The sequence below is a fragment of the Neofelis nebulosa genome, chromosome 5 (genome assembly GCF_028018385.1).
Source record: "Neofelis nebulosa isolate mNeoNeb1 chromosome 5, mNeoNeb1.pri, whole genome shotgun sequence".
Taxonomy (NCBI): domain Eukaryota; kingdom Metazoa; phylum Chordata; class Mammalia; order Carnivora; family Felidae; genus Neofelis; species Neofelis nebulosa.
The window spans coordinates 136613062-136634759 of NC_080786.1; the positions used below are offsets into that span (position 1 = coordinate 136613062).

Genomic DNA, 21698 nt, shown 5'->3' on the forward strand with positions numbered 1-21698 from the left:
CCTATTTCCCCTCTTTATTAATTATCTCTTCCTTACCTGTATTAAGCGCAGTCTTCTCATATTCTGATCACTCTCCTATTTGTATTTGTAGTCCAAACTAGAATTGGTATGGCATTAAGAAATTGTATTAAGGAATCACTATGGCAAATGAATCCCAAATCTGAATCGAACCCAAAACAACCTAATATAGCAGATTACGTCCAGTCGGCAGCCCCAGCCATCCATTCAGTGATCCAAGCTGAGGGAAGCTGTACCTTTTTCTCATGTGGCTTCCATGTTTACCCTACCTGTCTATCAAGCCAGCAGATAGGGGAAGAGCAGTAATCATTGGAATAGGTCCAAAAAGTAACCTTTAATGGTATAACAGTAAATACCCTGGAGGAGAGCACCTTAAACTAATGCCATTTCTACTTTACCAAAAGGTACAATGGGGTTGAGGATGTCTCTCTCATATTTACCAAAGTATCTCAAATACTATGCATACCAAAAAGATGATGTTCAATGATATATTAACTGATGAAATTTAAGATATTGCTTTTACAACATGTTTCAAAATGGACTAGATGTGAGAATATTGTTTACTTGATAAGAAGAGAAAAGGACCTAACACTGCAACAAAATTGCCATGACTAAAAAAACAGACCAGACATTATGGAAAACATGTTCAGGCTGAGATGATGCCTAGGCTAGCCAGATTATTTTAAGCAATCAACTAATGCATGCCCTCTAACAGCCTATTTTTTATGTATATTCATGTGCATACACTCATACACAAAATGGAATCTTGAAATAAAATTAATAAAGTCTAATCTATTCATTATTAAAGTGGATTATCTTGCATTTAGAAAAAAATTCAAATAAATTCAAGATATGGCCATTTTATATGTCCTTTATGTGACTTGAATATTACTGTATCATTTAGCTTTCTCCTAAGGGTATACAAAATTATTAGTTTAATTATTGTGTAAGGAAGGCTATTCAATCAATTTTCTAACCCTTTTCCATCCTTTAGTTGCTACATATTTGCAGTCAAAATGTCTTCATGCCTGCAATATCTAATCTCTCAGCATTGTTCTTTTGTGTATCATTTCTGCATTCAAAGTACCAAGGGGAAAATAATAGCCTAACCATTTTATGTGGAAATAAAGTCTTGAATGTATTTTAGAAAAAAAGGTGTAACAAGGCAGTGTGGAGTGGAAAAATTGAAGCCATGAAATTACATTTTACTTTCAAATTTGAATTTGTTTGTTGATGAAAAGTTTGATAGTGTCAGACAAGTGCCGTATTTTAACTCTTAGCAATTTAGAACATACTGGACTCTGCTTTCAATTACTGATATCATTTCCTCCCCTTTGCTTACTTTCTAGATCGCTTTGCTATGCTAGCCAACAATAATCTGCAGATTCTCAACATCAATAAAAGTGATGAAGGTATATACAGGTGTGAAGGAAGAGTGGAAGCTAGGGGAGAAATTGACTTCCGTGATATCATCGTTATTGTTAATGGTAAGCAGAGAATAATTTGTACATATTTTATTGTTGCATTTTAGCAATATTTTTATTAAAAGGGCAACTCTGTAAATACGGCACTTTAATAACCTTTTGGTACCTGGAGGAAATCTCCCCACCTCTATGATCACATCTATTACATTGTCTATAGTCTCACGGGCAGGATCTGCGACTTATTTAACACTGTCATCTTCTTTCACTCTTCTACTCTGTAAGGGAGTAGTTGCCTTTTGCTGGCTTTGTAGTTGTTGAAAGAATGCCAAGTGAAACATAGTAAAGTGTCATACTAGATTTGACTTTTAAATTGCATGAATCACTGGTGGCTTAAACTAATCTATTTAACAGTTTTGTAGGTTTTCTCAAATTTAAATTTAATAATTGAATCCACAAGGAGATTAATAACTAAGTTTATGGCATCACGATGACATCTCTTCTTCCTAATTTGCCTTCTCCTGCTGTATTTTCTGCCTGTGTTAACATGACATTCTATGAGCCCAGAAGATATATTGTTATCCTCCTAGTGCCTCCATGTTGATGATCTAATCTATAATTGACATATGCAACACACTTTTTAACATCTCTCAAATATATTCTACCATGATGCCCTCCATAAGAGTGCTGCCCTTTCAAATTGCTTTTCTTCTTTTTCTTGAATTGCTACAAGCTGTTTCCTCTTCTCCCAGTCCCATAATTCAACTTCTTCTCCATCCGACCTTTCACCACTTAAAATTGCCAATGCTTCCTGTTAACTTTGAGACAAAATTAAAACCACTTTTCATGGCGTTGGATTTCTTTTATGGTCACCAACCCCTCTTCCCTAACATTCATTCATGAGTAGCCCATGCCTCAGCCATATGGAAATATTAGTAGTAACACTGCACAAAATGCACTTTTGGTTTTTCTTCTGTTTTAAAATAAAAAGTTAGTGGTACCTATAATCCCACACGGTTCTATAAGCAGAATGTCATTTGTTCTTTCTGGGATAGACAAGATCTAAAATTAAGGAGTTAGCCACACATTTCCTATGAGTTGGGGCTGGGACAGGGAGGAATAAATCTGTGTCTTCTATATACTTTCCCCATCCTGCCACAAGCTAGCTCTCCAGTTCTTTAAGACTGGAGAACACTAGGAATCTCATATACCTCTGAAAGAGTTCATTGGTCTTTCCTTTTCTGCAGTAAAGGCAGTTTAACCACAAAGTTCATGCTGAAAGACAAAGAGAATATTAAAACACTGCTATCTTTTTCTCTCCTTCTCTAAGCCTATAATTAATTGGGATTTGTGGATAATATAATGGAATAGAATAGGTGTTATGACAGGGAAGCTAGACAGGCTCGTAGAAATTGCACATGCTCATGGAGGAGGCCAAAGTGCCAGGCCTTCAGAGGAAAAGATTTTCTTTTTTAGAGGTGTTGAGTCTGGTATTTATGAAGAGCACTATAGTCTGGAGATTTTGACCTTCCACACAGGTGGAAGATTTCAGTGCATGAAGAATAGTTTTAAAATGGAGGTTTGTAGCTATATCTCCATCTATTTCTATTATCTATGAGTATCTCTAAACTATTTCTGTCTTTATTATATACAGTAGACATACATAACTTACATTATTTAGTTTAATTATTGACTTAACTTTCTAGTGTGCTTTATTTCCAAAATAATTTTCGTTGCCATATATAAATATATTTTGTCACAAGCAAATACTGTGTTCAGTATTCTTTTATGAAAATGGAGATTATAATATTAGTATTATATGTAAAGTTTTGGAAGCAGTATATAAATATTTACTATTAGATGTTATATATTCATATATATATATGTATATATATATATATATATATATATATACACACACATATATATGTGTCAAATCATGCCCATATTTTTACACTAAAACAATAACTCAAATATGATATAAAAAGAAATGAGGGGCGCCTGAGGGGCTCAGTTGATTAAGCATCCAACTTTTGGTTTTGGCTCAGGTAATGATCTCAGGGTCCATGGGATCAAACCCCATGTTGGGCTCTGTGCTGACAGTTTGGATCCTACTTGGAATTCTCCCTTCTCTCTCTCTGCCCCTCCCTTCTCTCTCTCTCTCTCTCTCTCTCAAAATAAATAAACATTAAAAAATTTTTTAATAAAAAAAATAAACGATATCTGGCAGACATAGCATATTCACCCTTTATTAACTATTTTGCTATTGTAATTTTAATACAATATTAATATTAAATTAATATTTTAAATACTTTAACACATTTATAAATGTCCTAATCTGTTTCCACACTAGTTGACCTGTGAATTTTTATATATGATTATATTTATTTTGAAGGAAGCAAATTGTTTTCAAGTAACAAAGTTTGAATCTTCGAGTCCATCATGGTAAGCCCTCAAACTGGAATATTTTGTTCTGTATATCTATTCCTATTATGCCGGGGTTCACAAGAGGATAATCACTGGATTGTGTTCTTTTGTGCCATTCAAATCAATCCTGTAGGTAGTTTTCTGTTCTGTCTGCATCCCACTGACCCTCCCAAAGGGAAATCATTCTCCTTCCACATCCCAATTTCCTCTAACAGAATCAACTACAGATCCTAATCTGACCTTTGCTCAAACACTGCTTTATCTCCCCTCATTCTAATTAGTCACATTTCCCCTTTATGGTAAAAAACTCTCATACCTTAGAATTCCTGGCATCACTTTTCTTCAAAATAACAGTGTTCACAAAAATCAACCATCGATTTATTCGCCTTCTGGATGATACGTTTGGACCCTGTCAAGGGAATGCATTGACTAATGCCACCAGTTCATCTGTGCTTTTCTCTCACATTTTGCCTTTATTTCAGACAGAAGAGTCATTCTGCTACAGTCTTATTGACTCTTGTCCTGTTACTGGCTCCTTTTAAATGTTGAGCTCTCCTTAAAAGTATCTTCTTAATATTTCTCTCTTATAAAACCTCTTGAAGATATTTCAGTGGAAAGTTCGAGGCTGCAAAAAATAACCATAAAATAAAAGCAATAGCTTTATCCACCTTATCTTTCTTCAACTACAAATATGACCTGTTCTATGACCTTTTCCTCAACTTATATTGAGAGCCCCTCTCTCTTAATTGCTACTTATTTTTTTATCATGATTTGGATTTTATCCTGGACCTCCTTTCTTTGTCTCCTTCCCCCTCAAGTGCCCTGGAATCCTGACCAAAGGCTCCAGCAACTATTTATGTATATTCACTGCTTCCTTGTGAGATCTTAGCTCTGGAAAAAACTCTGTTCTTTCTTTTATTTTTTACTCCTTGAAAATTTTTCCCTCATGTTTCTTTTCTTCCAATGCATATACTTTTGTTTCAATAAATAATTGAAAGGTATTTTTGCTAGGTTCCTCTTTGGTACCAACAATACTAAATCTTAGGAATATTTTTTTTTTCTTAACTCCCTCTCTGACTTTCTTATCATATTTCTCAATGCCTGTGTATAGTTTTTTTGCAAATACTTTCTTTCCTCCCTTGAAGAGGTTATGTATTACTGCTCATTGACATGTGGATTGTGGCGCTTCCAGTGGGAGAGTTGTGCACCCCCACCCAAGTGATGAAGCCACTTGTCCTGGCCAATGGCACATATAACCAAACAATATACGCTATGACTGAAATTAGGCTGCAAGAAGAATAATATGTTTTGGTTTTTTTTATCATGTTCTTTCCTTCTGACATGAAACTAGCATGACCCCAAAGAGAGACTTTTCCATCACCTTGGATACCTCAATAAAGACATGTGGAGCAGAGTCACAGCTGATCTGCAGGTGCAGACACATAACATAAATAAGAAATAGAGCACATTTTTTAAGCCCTGAATTTTAGAACCGTTGTTTATTGCAGAAAAGCAGGCAAATGCAGTGCCAGTGGCCTTTTCCTACTTAAATAAGCAAATTAAACACTACCTGACCTAGGGATACTTCTGAAATTACTTCCCTGAGTATGCTGCAGATGTCGTATAATCCCATTTTCTTCTGATGGTGATCATTTCTTGAGATTTTCTTATCACCTTATCAGACAATTGGAAATCCAACTGAAGATTTTTGACTGCAGTTTCAGTATTAATTTATATTGCACTTGTGTATTGATTCAACAGGTACGTATGAAGTGCTAGCTATGTGTTTCACACTATGTTATGCTCAAAATACTATAGGGCTTAATGTATCATCATTTCCCTCAAGGCACTTCGAGTTTTATCTTACTAAAATAATCAACTTTACTAAAATCCCTTATTGTTTATGGGACAGTTGGATACAAAAGCATTTACTAAAGGCAATTTTTATAGATATTCACAGACTATTTTTTAATAAGAAGGAGCACCTAATGTAACTTAAGGGGAGACTTCCTTGGTATTTGGGATAGATCTATTGGTGGAAAAGTGCTACCTTTTAGAACAGAGAGAAAGAGACAGAAGGACAAATAGAACAGATTGTGCAAAAACAAAAGTCGTATGATGTGAAAAATATCTAATAACTGTGACTGGAATGTGATATTTTGGGGAGTGATGGTAGTGTTAGATGAGATATAGCTGGAGAGTTGGAGGGTCAGATCATATAGGACTATGGACTCTCTTCTATGAGGCAAAGACAAACTGACATCCAAACTAGAGAGCAAGGAAATTGACAGAATGATGGAGGCAGGGAGAGGAAGTGAGTTCAAGGGAGAGATAATTGTGGCTTGTGCTAAAAGACAAAGAAATGAAGGGGAAGGTATATAATCAGGTATTATTCAAAACAAAGCCTTTGTATCACATGTATGTCACAGAGGCTAGAGCAATCAAGGGTAATTTGAAGACTTTTAGCGTGGGTTTTAGGTTTCCAGCATACTAAATGCAAACAAATGTGACCCATATAGTGAGACTTGAAATGTATTTGCTGAATTTGACCATTATGAGATTACAAGAGACATTAGGGTCAATGATATCATCTGAATAGCCTGGACAAAATTCATACTGCAGTGACTTGAAGGATAAATGTACCTTTTGCATTCACTGAAGGATGAAGGTAGCAAAGGCACAACATTTGTTACCTCAGCTTATTGGGATCAACTGTTAAATGGGAAACATCACAAGGTTGAATTAAAGAATAGAGGAAGTGGTTGGACATTTATAAGGAAGATATACCTTGCACATAAAGAGGATATCTTTTATGATGAGCCTGGAGGAAGTGAGTCCAAAATGAGTTAGGATGTGGATAAATTAATTCAAAGATGGGTCTGGTTGATAATTTGAGAGAAAGCTTGCCACATGACTTCAATATTCTATTTCTAATCACCTGTCTCTCCTTGATGTACTCTGGATATTTCTGAAATATTTCTCCACAGTTTTATGTGTTTGCATCTGCTCTTTATTGGATTTTCAAGTAAGCTTTCTAACATGCCTAACAAATTTTCACAAATCTTTCATCAGCTGCCTTCCTTTTATTATTATACCTTATTATATTATTACACATTTGATAAATTGGCTGTTCATCTTTTCTATAAATTCCTGCACTCTTTTTTACTATGTAATCATATTATACACCCTTCCACACACACACACACACACACACACACACACTACTATAAAAATCTCAGATACATTTCTTTAAAAGAGGATCAAAATCATTTCTCTTTTTAACACATGCCCATTGTCCTTCATCAGGTTCCTAGCACTTAGTTAAATAAAATGCTCTCTAAAACTACTCAGAAAATGTCCATATAAAAGACAGACCTAGAACTAACTTTTAAATTTAAAGTATGGTCAATAGAGAGTTATTTTTATAAAATGCTCTTTTAAAGTATAATGATTCATTATTTTCTGAATCTTTTGTAAATTTGTGAAGAGTGATCCACTAATTGCCAATTCAAACTTGGGATAATGGAGGCAGGAACAATGTAGAGTGGAGGGAAAATACCTAGTAGTATAATTTTAAAGCGATTGTGTCTTTAGTCTTCCTTTGAACATTACCATTAAATCAATGGTAAATGACAATGGCAGAAGATATTTGTGCAAGTACGTGTCAGAATGTACAGTGAGTGCACTTTGTTAATGCAGTGGTCCTCAGACAGTATTCCTACCCATTTCTAGCCATTTCTTAAAATTAAGACAATTGGAAAAAGTACTTTTATTTTTATAAAAAAATGAAAAGTCAAATTTTTTTCTCTTTAAATTTTATGCAATGTTATATAACATAAAGGAAATATAACAATATAAAATACAGTGAACTAGCCTCTTGTATGTCAATAATACAATTGAATTCATCATTCAGAGCAGTTAATTATTGCAAATTATGATGGAATTTCTAATTTTAGCAATAATGTATAATATATAATTCAAAGAGTCAATAAATAAACATTTGTCAAAACCAGATATTTTATGATGTTAATATTTCTATCCTTAGTGATCCAATTAAGTTTAAAAGATTAAGAGTTTGGGGCGCCTGGGTGGCTCAGTCAGTTAAGCCTCCTACTTTGGCTCAGGTCATGATCTTGCATTTTGTGGGTGGGAGCCCCACATTGGGCTCTGTGCTGACAGCTCGGAACCTGGAGCCTGCTTCACATTCTGTGTCTCCCTCTCTTTCTGCCCCTTGCTCTCTCTCTCTCTCTCTCTCTCACCCTGTCTCTCAAAAATAAACATTAAAAATATATAAAAAATAAATGAAAGATTAGATAACTGGGAATATATAGAATATTTTTTTCTTTTTACTTTTATCCAACATTTAGAAATTTCCATAATATAGAAAATGTGATACATATGTTAGCGGCGAGGCCTGTTCCGCAGCCCTGGCTCTTGAGTTTGGCCAAAAAGAATTCAGAGCCAAACTCTTAAGCAAGCAGGTGTTTAATAATGGGCAAAGGGAAAGTGCACTCTCAAGGTCTGAGAGCAAGCAGGTCCAGAGGTGGCAACCTCACCGGGGGTCAAGATTATCTTTTCTTGTTATGTTTGCATATGTTATGAGTCATAGGGCTGTTTCTGACTGGAATTGTTTTCATTCATGTAAGGGACTCCTCCTACCTGTCCAAAGGGAGAGTTCGGGAGTTCTTTGTCAGAAGTATCATGGCGGCCTTCCCCAGCTGGGAGGTGGTCAAAACCGCAATGTAAATGTATCATAATGAAGCTATAGGTTGCTGTAGGACCGTGGTTATTGGGAAGAATGCATATGGATCCTCTGGGGTCTTCCCCAGCTATTTGGAACTTTGTTCCTGCCTTTTGCCTTTTTTATCAGTCAGAAAACACCTGTTCCCTGTTGATATGTAGCTAACTGTGCACTCTATCAGCTAGAAATATAGATAGATAGATAGATAGATAGATAGATAGATAGATGATAGATCGATCATCTTTGGATATCTAGAACATTTCTCTTTGCCTATCTCCTCAACATAAATAGTTGGAGTGAAAAGTTAATACAGTTTCTTACCTTTTCTTCAATCCGTATTTCTCTTTTGCCCAGAATTTCCCAGGTACACGTAAAGGGCATAATGTTATGTTATAAGGCTGTAGAAAAAACATACATTTATTTTACAACCTATTTTCAATCTCTAATTATAAGAGAAGACAAAATTATCTCATTACTTGAATCAGATCCTGGTTCTGAACTCACCCATCCCCTGGCTGGTCATGTAGAGATTGGTCTTTGAAATGTTTCTCTAACATTTGGTTAATAATGTGAACACCATCATTTGTAAAATCAACAATGAAAATTTCAAGAAATTTATAGTGGCCACAAGATACTGTACTTAAAATATTTTACATTTCATGGAATCAGTAAAGTAAAAGACACCATCTAAGTATTACCTGACATTGTGCAGATGAATGACATTGAAGACAATTAGTGTCTAAATTACATTCATGATATTCATGATTCTGTTCTTCAGAATGTGCTGCACTAAAGGATAAGTTAGGAGGCAATGCCACTATTTTATTCATACTGTAAATTACTTATGATCTGTATGTCTTGATTTTCCTTTTTTTTTTAGCATCATATCCTATGGCTTTCAATGAAAGTGTAGGTATCAGAACATGTATATTTTTAATAGGGAAAATAGTTAAGAAACAGAAAGACTGGGGCGCCTGGGTGGCTCAGTCGGTTAAGCGGCCGACTTCGGCTCAGGTCACGATCTCACGATCTGTGAGTTCGAGCCCCGCGTCCAGCTCTGTGCTGACAGCTCAGAGCCTGGAGCCCGTTTCAGATTCTGTGTCTCCCTCTCTCTCTGCCACTCCCCTGTTCATGCTCTGTCTCTCTCTGTCTCAAAAATAAATAAACGTTAAAAAAAATTAAAAAAAAAAGAAACAGAAAGACTTCCATTTAAGTTAGATATAAATTAAATAAACACCCAGTTGTAAGTAATATTAATTCCTGTACTGATCATATTTTTAAGTACAATATGGGTTCCCCTTTTACAGAGGTACATTTAGTTTTACTAAGATTAATGAGTGTGCAATCTCAATGTAAAATGAGTATTCTATCTCTTACACACACACATAGACACAGACAAACACACCACACACACACCAGCCTGATTTCTATTTTCCCTGTAAGACTTAGTTCAAGTATCATCTAGCAAACTTTTCTTAATTTTATCTGCCTTATTACATGACTTCCTTACCTTGAGATCTCCTAGCACTAGGTTCATCTCTATAAAATTGTCCCAAGTTCAGATATTTGAACGGACTCCCCAGATTCCAGTAGAGTATACTCATAGAAAGGTCTTATTTTAAAGGAAAGAATATGGGGGCGTCTGGGTGGCGCAGTCGGTTAAGCGTCCGACTTCAGCCAGGTCATGATCTCGCGGTCCGTGAGTTCGAGCCCCGCGTCAGGCTCTGGGCTGATGGCTCAGAGCCTGGAGCCTGTTTCCGATTCTGTGTCTCCCTCTCTCTCTGCCCCTCCCCCGTTCATGCTATGTCTCTCTCTGTCCCAAAAATAAATAAAAAACGTTGAAAAAAAAAAAAAAAAGGAAAGAATATGAATGCAGCAAGAGGACAAAAGAACAAAAGTAATATTTTATAGCATCAAGAAATACCTTAGATTTTTCGATATAGAAAGCAGTCAACAACTTTTGGAATAGTTTCTTCAGTTTTCAATTATTTTTTACAAAAATATCATTATCCCAATGACAGAAGGCATTTTACTTGATAATTATTACTGTTTACCTTTTATTCTCCTTAGGCTTAATAATCCAAATGACTTTACTATTACTGTAAAGGCATTTGCCCCTTATGCTATCAATCTCCTAATACAATTTCAGTTATCTTGCATGTATTTTAATGGTTTATTGAGTTATATATATAATAAACTGCATATTAAAATGCTATGTGTATATATGTATATATGTATGTATATATGTACATATATATGTATATATGAATGTCATATATATGATATGAACCATATGTACATATATATGTATATATGAATGCCATATATATGATATGAACCAATCACCACAACCAAGATAGTGAATATAAGTGAATATACTCATTACCCACACAGTTCTCAGAATCTGTATAAAAGTAATCATGCAGCGTATACACTTCTAAGTGACTTCTTTCACTCAGCAAAATTATTTGGAGATTCATCCATGTTGTTCCATGCAATAGTATTTCATTTTTTTTTATTGCTAAGCATCATTCAATTGTAGAAATATTTCACAATTTGCTTATGTGTTTACCCAAATGACTACTTGGGATGTTTCAAGTTTTTGCCTTACAAATAAAGCTGCTATAAACACTTGTATGTAATTCTTTGCATGGATATATGCTTTTCTTTCTCTGGGGTTAATACCTGTGAGAAGTATGGCTCATCATATGATATGTATGTGTTTAACCTTCCTTTTATAAAATCCACCAAATTGTTTTCCAAAGGGGTTGTAGTATTTTATTTTCCCAGAAGCAGTGTATTGGCCTTTCAGTTGGTCCACATTCTCAGCGAAACTTCATATGGTCAGACCTTTTACAGTTAGGTAAGTGTTTGGTAGTTTCACACTGAGGATTTAGTTTACCTTTTTCAGATGACTACGGATGTTGAGTATCTTCTCATTTGCTTGTTTACCATGCATCAATTTCCTTTTAAAATCTTTAATCCACTTGTTTTAATGGATTACTTTCTTATTACTGAGATTTCAATTGCCCTGACCCTAATATTTCAGGGGAAATATTCACTCTTTCAATATTAAATGTATGGTTAACTGTAGCCTTTTCAGAGATGTTCTTTATCAGATTGAAAGTGACCTTTTCCTAGACTGGTAAGAAATTTTATCAAAAATTCCGGATTTTTCCAAATACTTCTTTTCTGAATCTAATGATGAGATATGAATCTAATGATGAGAAAATAACATAATTTGTATCTTTTAATCTATTAAGTTAGTGAAATAAATTGTTCAATTTTAGAATGTTAACTAACCTTGTATTTCCACATGGCCAAAATGTGTTATTCTTTTATATAACATTGGATTTAATTTCCTAAAATTTTGTTTAGAATTTTTGCATCTGTCTTCTTAGGAGGTATTGTTCTGCTGTTTTATTCTCTTGTTACACCTTTGTCTGATTTTGGTAACCAGCGTATTGGCCTAATTGAATGAATTGGAAAGAACTTTCTTTATATTGGGAAAGTTTGTGCTTGGTTTAATTTTTTTCATTAAATATTTAGTAAAAACTCATCATTAAAGCCATATGGATCTAGAGTTTACATTGTAGGAAGATTTTAAACTGCTTTTTCAGTCTTTTAGTAGATAAATGCTATTCATTTCAAGTTATTTATTTTTAAGTGAAATTTGGTGGTTAATACCTTTCAAGGAATTTGTCCATTTCATCTAAGTTGCTGACTTTATTGGCATAAAATTGTTCACGATATCCTTCTATTATCCTGCTAATATCTTTAGAGTCTATAGTCATCTTGACTTTTCAGTTCCAGTATTGCTACCTTATACTCTCTCTCAGCCCCTCTTTTTCTGTCTGTCTGTATGTCTCTTGTTCTCTCACTTTCTCTGTCTGCCCCTCATTCTCACTCTTCTTTTCTGATCAGTGTGGCTGAAATTTTACTAGTTATATTGGTCTCTTAAAGAAACCGATATGATTTAGTGTTCTATTTGTTTTCCTTTTTTATTTTATCAATTTCTAATATAATCTTTATTATTATATTTTTTCTTATTTTGGGTTTAACTTGATCTTCTTTTTCATTTTCTTAAAGTTACACCTGAATATACTAAATTGAAACCTTTTTTCTCTTCTATGGCATATACTTAATGCTTGAGAATTCCCTATTTTTTAAATAAAATTTATTGTCAAATTGGCTTCCATACAACACCCAGTGCTCATCCCAACAAGTGCCCTCCTCAATGCCCATCACCCACTTTCCCCTCTGCCCCAACCCCATCAATCCTCAGTTTAAATACAGAGAACAAACTGAGAATTCCCTATTTGTACTGTTTTAACTTCATTCCACAACTTTTAAGGTGTTGTGTATACCTTGGCATTCAGTTCAAATGCTTTGCAATTTCCCTTCTGATTTCTTATTTGTCCTATGGGTTATTTAGAACTGTGTTATTTAGTTTTCAAGTATATGAGGGTTTTCCAGATATTGTTCTGTTGTAGTTTCTAATCTGGTTCTAATATAGTTAGAGAACACACTTTCTTTGATTTAGATCTTTCTAAATGTATTCCCTGTGCAGTAGAAAAGAGTGTGTGATTTGCTGGCTTAGTTAAGAGTTTTAATAGTAATCAGTTAACTTAGGATCAATTAATAACGTTGATCAAGTCTTCTTTATCTTTTTTAACTTCTTGTCTACTTGCTCTATTAATTATTGAGAGAGGGCTATTTAGTCTCTAATAAAGTTATAGATTTGTCTATTTCTCCTTGGAGTTCTGTTAGTTTCTGCCTCATGAGTTTTGAAACTTTGTTATTATATGCATAAGAGTTTAGAATTATGTCTGCCTGATGAATTGACTGCTTTATCATTAGGAGATTAGGCAGTATATAGTCGGTTTGGTATTGTGGGTTTTGTTTTCATTGTCTATTGTGATAGTCCTTGACTTTGTATTGGAGTGTTTACACAATTTATATTAAATATCTTATTGATTTAGTTAGGTTTAAATCTTGCTGTTTGTTTCCTATATTCCTTATCTGTTCTTTGTTCACTTCTTATATTTATGACTACTTTATATTTTTGGAGTATTTTGTATCAATCAATTAATTTTCTATCTTGTCTCGTTAGCTATAAATCATTGCCATGTTATTTTAGTAGCTGATTTTCACAGTCCTCCTTCAAGTGATGTTACACTATTCACACATTGAATAACAGTACTCCCTTCCAGCTTTTGTGCAATTATCATCATATGTTTTACATCTATATAAATTATAAACCCCATATTGGTTTTCCATCTGTGGTAACAAATGACCACAAACTTGGTGGCTTGAAACAACACAGATTTATTACTTCATAGTTTCTACACATCAGAAATCCAAGGAGGCTCAGCCAGGGTATACTCAGGTTATTATAGGTCCAGAATCAAGGTATCAGCAGGATTATGCTCCTTGCTATAGACTCTGAAGAAGAATCTCTTCTAATACTCAGGTTGTTGACAGAATTTGTCCTCTTTTTGTTGTAGGACTAAGGTTCTAATTCCTTGCTAGATTTCACCCAGAAAAGGTTGTCCTTAGCTTTGAGGGGTATCTTTGGTCCTTACATGCAAGCTTCTTCCTCCAGTGCCAATAATGGTACAGTAAAACCTTCTCAAACTTGGAATATTTCTGACTCCCTTCTGCTGCCTCTCCTTCTGCCTTCTGTTTTGTATTCCAACTGGAGAGAGCTCTGTTTTTAAGGGCTCCTGCAATTGGTCTCACCTGGATTATCTAGGATACTTTTCCCATTTTAATGTCTATAATTTGTATGTTTTTTGGGGGGAGGGGGAACAAGTGAGCAAAGGGCAGAGAGGGAGAGAAAGAGAGAGAGAAGCCAGGCTCACCCGGAGCAGAGCTCGTGTTTACCTGAAGCGGGGCACACAGGAGCTCACCCAGAGTGGGGCACCTGCTCAACCTGAAATGGGGCTCAAGCTTACCAGGTGCAGGACTCAAACTCACGAACTATGAGATCATGATCTGAGCCAAAGTCAGTCGCTTAATTGACTGAGCCCCACATATCTATAATCTTAATTATTAACTGCAAATTCCCTTTGCCATTTAACTTAGCATATTTATAAACGGCTGGGTTTACTGCATTGATGGCATCGATATCTTTACAGAGGGGAATAATAGTGGAGAATAATAGCACCTTTCTCTCTTATATATGCACTTGTTTAAATTGTCAATGAGCTCTTAAGGGATTTTCATAAAGAAAGGAAAACTTTTGTATGATTGTATCGCCATTGTTACCGTTTCTAGAGTTCTTCATTATTTTGTGTATATCCAGAGTTCCGTCTGGTATCTGTTCCCAAATGCCCGAATGACTTCCTTTAGCATTTCTTGTGGTACAAGTCTGCTAGTGATGATTCACTTCACCTACTGTATTTCTGAGAAAATATTTATTTTCCTTTCATATTTGAAATAAAATTTTGCTGAGTATAGAATTCTAAATTGAATGTTTTGTTTTGTTTTGTTTTCCTTTCAGTACCTTAAAAATTCTGAGCCATAAATAACATCTTTGGCCAGAGTTATTTCAGATGAAAAGTTCATCCTAATCCTTATCTTTTGCTTCTGTTCCTAAAGTGCCCCACCCATCTAGTTCTCCTAGATTCTTGAAGATTTGCTTCACTTGCTTGAAGCAATTTGCTTTAAGCAATTTGGATATTATATACCTTGGTGTAATTTTCTTCCTTATTCTTGTACTTGGGTTTTGCTGACAAACTTGAGTTATAATTTTTATCAAATTTGGAAATCTTTCAGTTCGTAGGTCTTCACATGTTGTTTTCTGTCCCACACAGAAATTTGGAACTCAAATTTCACATAGACTAGGCCATTTGAACATCCCTACATCTCTCAGATGTTATGTTCATTTTCTTTTTTTGCTGTATTACTATGTGGATAGTTTCTGTTGCTTTCTTCAAGTTCTCTTTTCTTTTATAGTGTTTAATCCACTATTAATCCTGTCTTGTGCATTTTGCCCTAAGATGCTATAGTTTTAATATGCATAAATTTGATTTTTAAAATATTCTCTAAGTCTATAACATGATCAGTCTTTCCTCTAGAGTCTTGAACATATGGAATGCAGTTATAGTAACTGCTTTAATGTTCCTGTCTGCTAATTTTATCAAATGTGCCATTTCTGGGTCACTTTTGGTTGATTGTATTTTTTCCCCCTCATCATGTCTCATATTTCCTGCTTCTATTCATCATGAGTAATTTTAGATTGGATGCCAGAATTTGTGGATTTTTACTCCTTTAATATGCTGAGTGTTTTTGTATTTCCTTAAATATTTTAGGTCTTTTTCAGGAATGTAGATGAATGACTTGGAAACAGTTTAATCCTTCATGCTTTTAAGCTTTGTCAGGTGGGACCAAAATAGTCCAGAGCTAATTTTGCCCCACTTGTGAGGTAAAATCTCTCTTAATTCCTTATTTCACATATTTTATGAGTTTTTTTTTTCTCATTTTTAAAGCAAAATTCTGGCTCATGGGAATAAAAACTATTCTTTTCTCTGTTTGAGTTTGGAAGTTGTTTCTCCTGAATCTTTTGGGAAATTCTTTCCCTGGCTTCACTAGTTTCTTCTCATGGATGTACTCGGCAGTACTCATCTGGAAGACCTCAAGAAAACTCACTGTAGGGGCGCCTGGGTGGCGCAGTCGGTTAAGCGTCCGACTTCAGCCAGGTCACGATCTCGCGGTCCGTGAGTTCGAGCCCCGCGTCAGGCTCTGGGCTGATGGCTCGGAGCCTGGAGCCTGTTTCCGATTCTGTGTCTCCCTCTCTCTCTGCCCCTCCCCCGTTCATGCTCTGTCTCTCTCTGTCCCAAAAATAAATAAAAAACGTTGAAAAAAAAAAATTAAAAAAAAAAAAAAAAAAAAAAAAAAAAAAAGAAAACTCACTGCAGATCTCAGGAAGTCCTCATTGCACACCTGTCTTCTGTCTGGCTTTCTGCCCTTTGAACTGTAGCCTTCTTTGCTTCTCCCCAGAGCCTTCCCTGGCTCAATTCAGGAAGACTGCCAGACTCCAACTGGGCTCTTCCCCTCTGTACTGCAGCTTAGAAACTCTCTCTAGACAATTAGCTGGCACAGTAATAGGACTCACTCATTTCCTCTTGTATTTCAGAAATCACTGTTGACTACTTTGTTGACTGATTCACAATGTCTTGAAAACTATTGTTCTATACAGTCCATACATCTGATTTCTTGCTTCTGTTTAGTTAGTAGGATAAATTGGGTACCTCTTTGTATATCTTGGTTGGAAGCTGACATTCTCATATATGTGTATACATATATACACATATACGATATATAATATATAATATATAATATATAATATATATATATAATATATAATATATATATATTATATATATATATATATATATATTATATATATATATATATATTTCAAGGTAGCAAACAGAATTCTACAGAGAATGATAAGGATTTGAATAATGTTAGCAGTGTGTTTTGTTTAATGTGATGTTGCTTACTTATACCTAAATCCTGACCTCAAAATATTGCAGTCTCCCATTCTGTACTGAATTCAAAATCATTTTGTAACTGCAGATCCATGTCGAAATTTCATGTCGCCCGCAGTTTTGTTTTGAAATTAAATTAATGAGTTTAATCATACTCCAGTTTTGACAGTTGACTATTGATAGCAGGGTATGACAAAGCTGTTCTGAAAGAGCCAGAGCCATGAACTGAAATGTGGCCAACATTCTAGGTGTTTCATGAAACAGGAAGACTATAGAAGATGTGGAATCTGCAGTCATGACAGATAAAAAAACAAGCAGGAAGAATTAAAGGGGTTTTCAGAATACATTTGGCAGATCAGAGTAATGAGTAAAAGAAAGGGGATGAGTTTGATAAAGTAGAAACAAGAATACCTTGAACATGAGTCAAGACTCCCTCAGATTGGGAAATTTTTGAGATTTTTTTCCTGCTTCTGAACAATGAGGAACTGATTTCTCCAGGAGTTGTGGACTGTTTTTTATGTCACCTTATTAAATCTGGTGAATAATTGTTATACATTTAATTATATATTAAATAACACAGTTATTTATATTATATAATTATTGTACTTATACTACAATTACATTTTTTTAAAAAACTCACTATGTAAATGTTTAAAAGTTTTCGTAAGTTTGGTTCATGTTAACATACAGTAAACTTTACTCCTTTTTTAAACTTTTTTTAAAAGTTGATTTATTATTGAGAGAGAGAGAGAGCACATGCACCTGGGAAGGGGCAAAAAGAAAGGGGGACAGAGGATCTGAAGCAGGCTCCCTGCTGTCAGTGCAAAGCCCCTTGTGGGACTGGAACTCAAAAACCATGAGATCATGACCTGAGCACAAGTCAGACGCTTAACCAACTGGGCCACCCAGGAGCCCCAACTTTACTCTTTTTTTTAATTTTTACTCTATAGTCCTGTGAATTTTAATATATGCATATATTCATGTCCCACCACTACAATCAGTAAACAAATTTTTCCATCACCCCCAAACAAACAAAAGGGAATTTTTTTTCCCTTTGAAATTACATCTTCTACAACCTCTAAGCCGCAAAAAACCTCTAATTTCTTTCCTTCAGTACAATTTTGTATTTCAGGAGTATCAAATAAATGGAATCATCTAAAATCTAACCTTTTTGGAATATATTAATCCATTTAGGATAATAATGCCTTGAGATTTATCTAGCTGTGGCGTGTACCCACTTCTTGCAATTGTAAATCGAGCTGCTCTAAACATGTGTGCAATATATTGTGTGAGCATCAGTTTCCTTTATCTAGGGTAAGTACCTGAGAGTTAGGTTGCAGAGTCATGGTAAGTGCATGCTTTTAACTTCATGGGAAACTGCCAAATCATTTTTCACAATGGCTGTGTAATTTTGAATTCTCTCTAATAGTGTGTAAGAAGTCAAGTTGCTTCTCACTCTCACCAGTGTGGATCTTTTCAGGTTTTTGTTTGTTGGTTGTGTGTGTGTGTGCTTTTTTTTTTTTTTTTTTTTTTTGTATTTAATTCTACACTTCAAAATATGTGTGTAATGAAATCTCTGTGGTTTTAATTTGCATTTCTGTAATGATATTGTGATGGTTTTATGCAGTAGCTAATGATAGCATGCACCTTTTCATGTGCTCATTTCTATATCCCTGTATACTCTTCAGTGAAATGCCTCTTTGAAATGTCTGCATTTCAGACATTCTCGGTGGATTATTTTTTTTCACTATTACAGTTTTAGAGTTCCTTACAAATTCTATAAATGCAGTTTTGCCCTCTAAACAGCTTCTTTAATGATGTGTCTTTTCATTTATTTTGCATTTTCTTTCTTATTGTTGAATTTAGATTGTCTTTATATATTTCAGATATTATTCCTTGCTCAGACATGTGATTCAAAGTACTTTCCTCCATGCTGGGGTTTATCATTTCATTCTCTTAACAAGTGTAATTCAGAAAGCAAAGTCTTTTAATTTTAATTTTAAATTCCAAGGACTAATCTTTTATGGACCATTCTTTTTGTGTCATGTTTAAGAACTCTTCACTTATCCCCAAGTCACAAGATTTTGCTCCCAAGTTTTCTACTTTAATGTTTTCAGTTTACATCTTTGATTCATTTGGGGTTCATTTTTGTATATGATATGATTTCTATCCTCAGGTTCATGTATTTGCAAATGGAAATCCAATTATTTAAAAACCATTCTGAGGATACTATTGTTTCCTTTGCACTTTGCACTTTGTAAACTAAATTTTTAAAACTTTTGTTGTATTGTAAGCTTCTATTTATGGACTTTCTTTTCTGCCATTGACCTATGCACCTATCCCTGCACCATTATCATGCCTCCTGAATTGTGTAGCTTTTTACTCATACCTTAAAATCAGGGGGTATTATTTCTATGACTTTGTTCTTTTAGAAAAAACTTGTAAATTCTAGTTTATCTTCTACTTAAGCTTTAGAATTATTCTATCTTCAAAGTAATATACTGCTGGGATTTTAATGAGAATTGTGTAGTGTCTTGATAACAATTTTGGAAAATCTGACATTTTTTCTCAATGTTGAGTCTACAAATATACGGACTCTACAAATGGAGTCTACAAATAAATGAAGGTATGTTTCTTCATTTATGAAGGTATTTTTTTTCAACTCTTTAACATTTTTGTAGTTTTTAGCATTTAGATGCCATATGTGACTTTTTTTTGATTAATCCTTAAGTGTTGTATTTTTCGAGCTATTGTATGTGGTTTTGTGCATTTTAATGTTGGCTTCGGTTGTTCATTGCAAGTACGTATATGGAAAACAATTGTTTTTGTGTTTTTCTCATATCCTGTGATTGTGTTATGTACATTTATTAGTTCTAGCAGTGTTTTTACAGATTCTTGGATTTGCAATGAATACAACAATGCATCTGCTAGTTGGAAGAAATTTATTTCTTCCTTTTTAATTGTTTGCTTTTCATTCTTATTTCTCACTTAGTACTGTGTTGGCCTTCAGTACGATGTTAAATAGGAGTGTTGAATGGAGACTTCCTTACTTGTCCCCAATCTTGGAAATAAAGTATTCATTGTTTTACCTGAACATCCATGTGTTTTGATTTGTTTTCAGTTTGTTCTGTTTTTCATTCTTCTGTTTACCCTTCCTTGCCTTCTTTGGATTATGTATTATTTAGTATTCTATTTTGTTTTATCTATTATGTTTTTGGCCATATCTGTTTTTTTTTTTCTGATTGTTCATGTGATTACAATGTTCCTGTTTATCTTTGAACCGATATTTTACTATTTCAATTGAAATGTAGAAACTATCACACCATATAGGTCCTTATATGCCTCTCTTCTTTGTCTTAGTTGTCATCTGTATTATACCTGCATTCGCTGAAAACCCCATTACACAATGTTAACCTTCTATTTTGAACATTAAACATATCTTTACAAAGATATTTACCATTTCTTTTGTTCTTTCTTCATCCTTGAAACTCCCTTTGATAAAATTTTTCTTTTGCCTGAAGAGTTTCCTTTTCTAATTCTTTTAAGATCAAACCTTCTAGTAGAAGATTTATTGTCTTTTATCTGAGAATGATAATGCATTATTTTACCTGCGTTTCTGAAGGATATTTTTGCTGGACATGGAACTTTATTTTGGCATATCTGTCTTTATGGCACTTTAAAAATATTGTTTCCCCTCCTTTTGGCCTCCATGGTTTCTGATAAGAAATCTCCAGTTACTTGAATTATTGTTCTCCTGTAGCTAATACATCTTTTGTATATCTGTATGTTTTGTTTTCAGCAATTTGATTATGTTGTGACTGGATATGAACATCTTTGAGTTTATGCCATTTGGTATTCAAGTCCATAGCTGGTTTTGAATTTATGGTTCGATGTCCTTTGCCATTTAAGAAGTTTTCAGATGTTAGCCCTGTAGATACATATACACATGTATACTTATATATGCATACATTTTTTATGGTGCTCTTTCTCCTTTCCTTCTTAGATTTGGTGATATTTTGGTATTGTCTCACAAGTTCTTGAAGCTGTGTTCATTTTTTTCTTTACTTCCTCTGTTTTGAAGATTGGATAATTTCTACTGATCATCCTTTCATGTTCAGAAACTCTTTCCTCTGTCATATCGATCCAGCATATCCACGGTGTTTTATTGTTTAAGCATCTAGTTCTAATATTTGTTTATTTTTAAATATATTGTCCATATTTGCAAGTTGTCTATCATTTCATTTATTTCAAGATAGTTCATTCTTACTTCAGTTTACTCTTGCTTTTTGGAAAATGTTTAAAATAGTTGCCTTAAAATAGTTTTTTGATAATCCAACACATGTCAGCATGCCATTGGCATTTCCCATTAATATGAGATTTTCCTAGTTTTTCGTAGGTGAAAAATGTTTAGATTAAATACTGGATTTTGAATATTACCTTATGAGATTCTGGGTGTTACTTCAGTCTATTGAGAATATTTATATTTTTATTTTCATAGACAGTCTGTTTAGGGGCGCCTGGGTGGCTCAGTCAGTTAAGCATCCGACTTCAGCTCAGGTTGTGATCTCACGGTCTGTGAGTTCAAGCCCTGCA

The 21698-nt window shown here is 34.4% G+C and overlaps 1 protein-coding gene across 3 annotated transcripts in view; it reads left to right on the forward strand.

Annotated features, from left to right (window-relative positions):
* Positions 1-21698, forward strand: part of NCAM2 (neural cell adhesion molecule 2) — a 529034-nt gene that overhangs the window by 315469 nt on the left and 191867 nt on the right. For all 3 annotated transcript variants that reach the window (XM_058731784.1, XM_058731785.1, XM_058731786.1), the window contains one exon: positions 1368-1505. In XM_058731784.1, coding sequence (XP_058587767.1) covers positions 1368-1505 — 138 coding nt within the window. The remainder of the gene's footprint in view (positions 1-1367; positions 1506-21698) is intronic.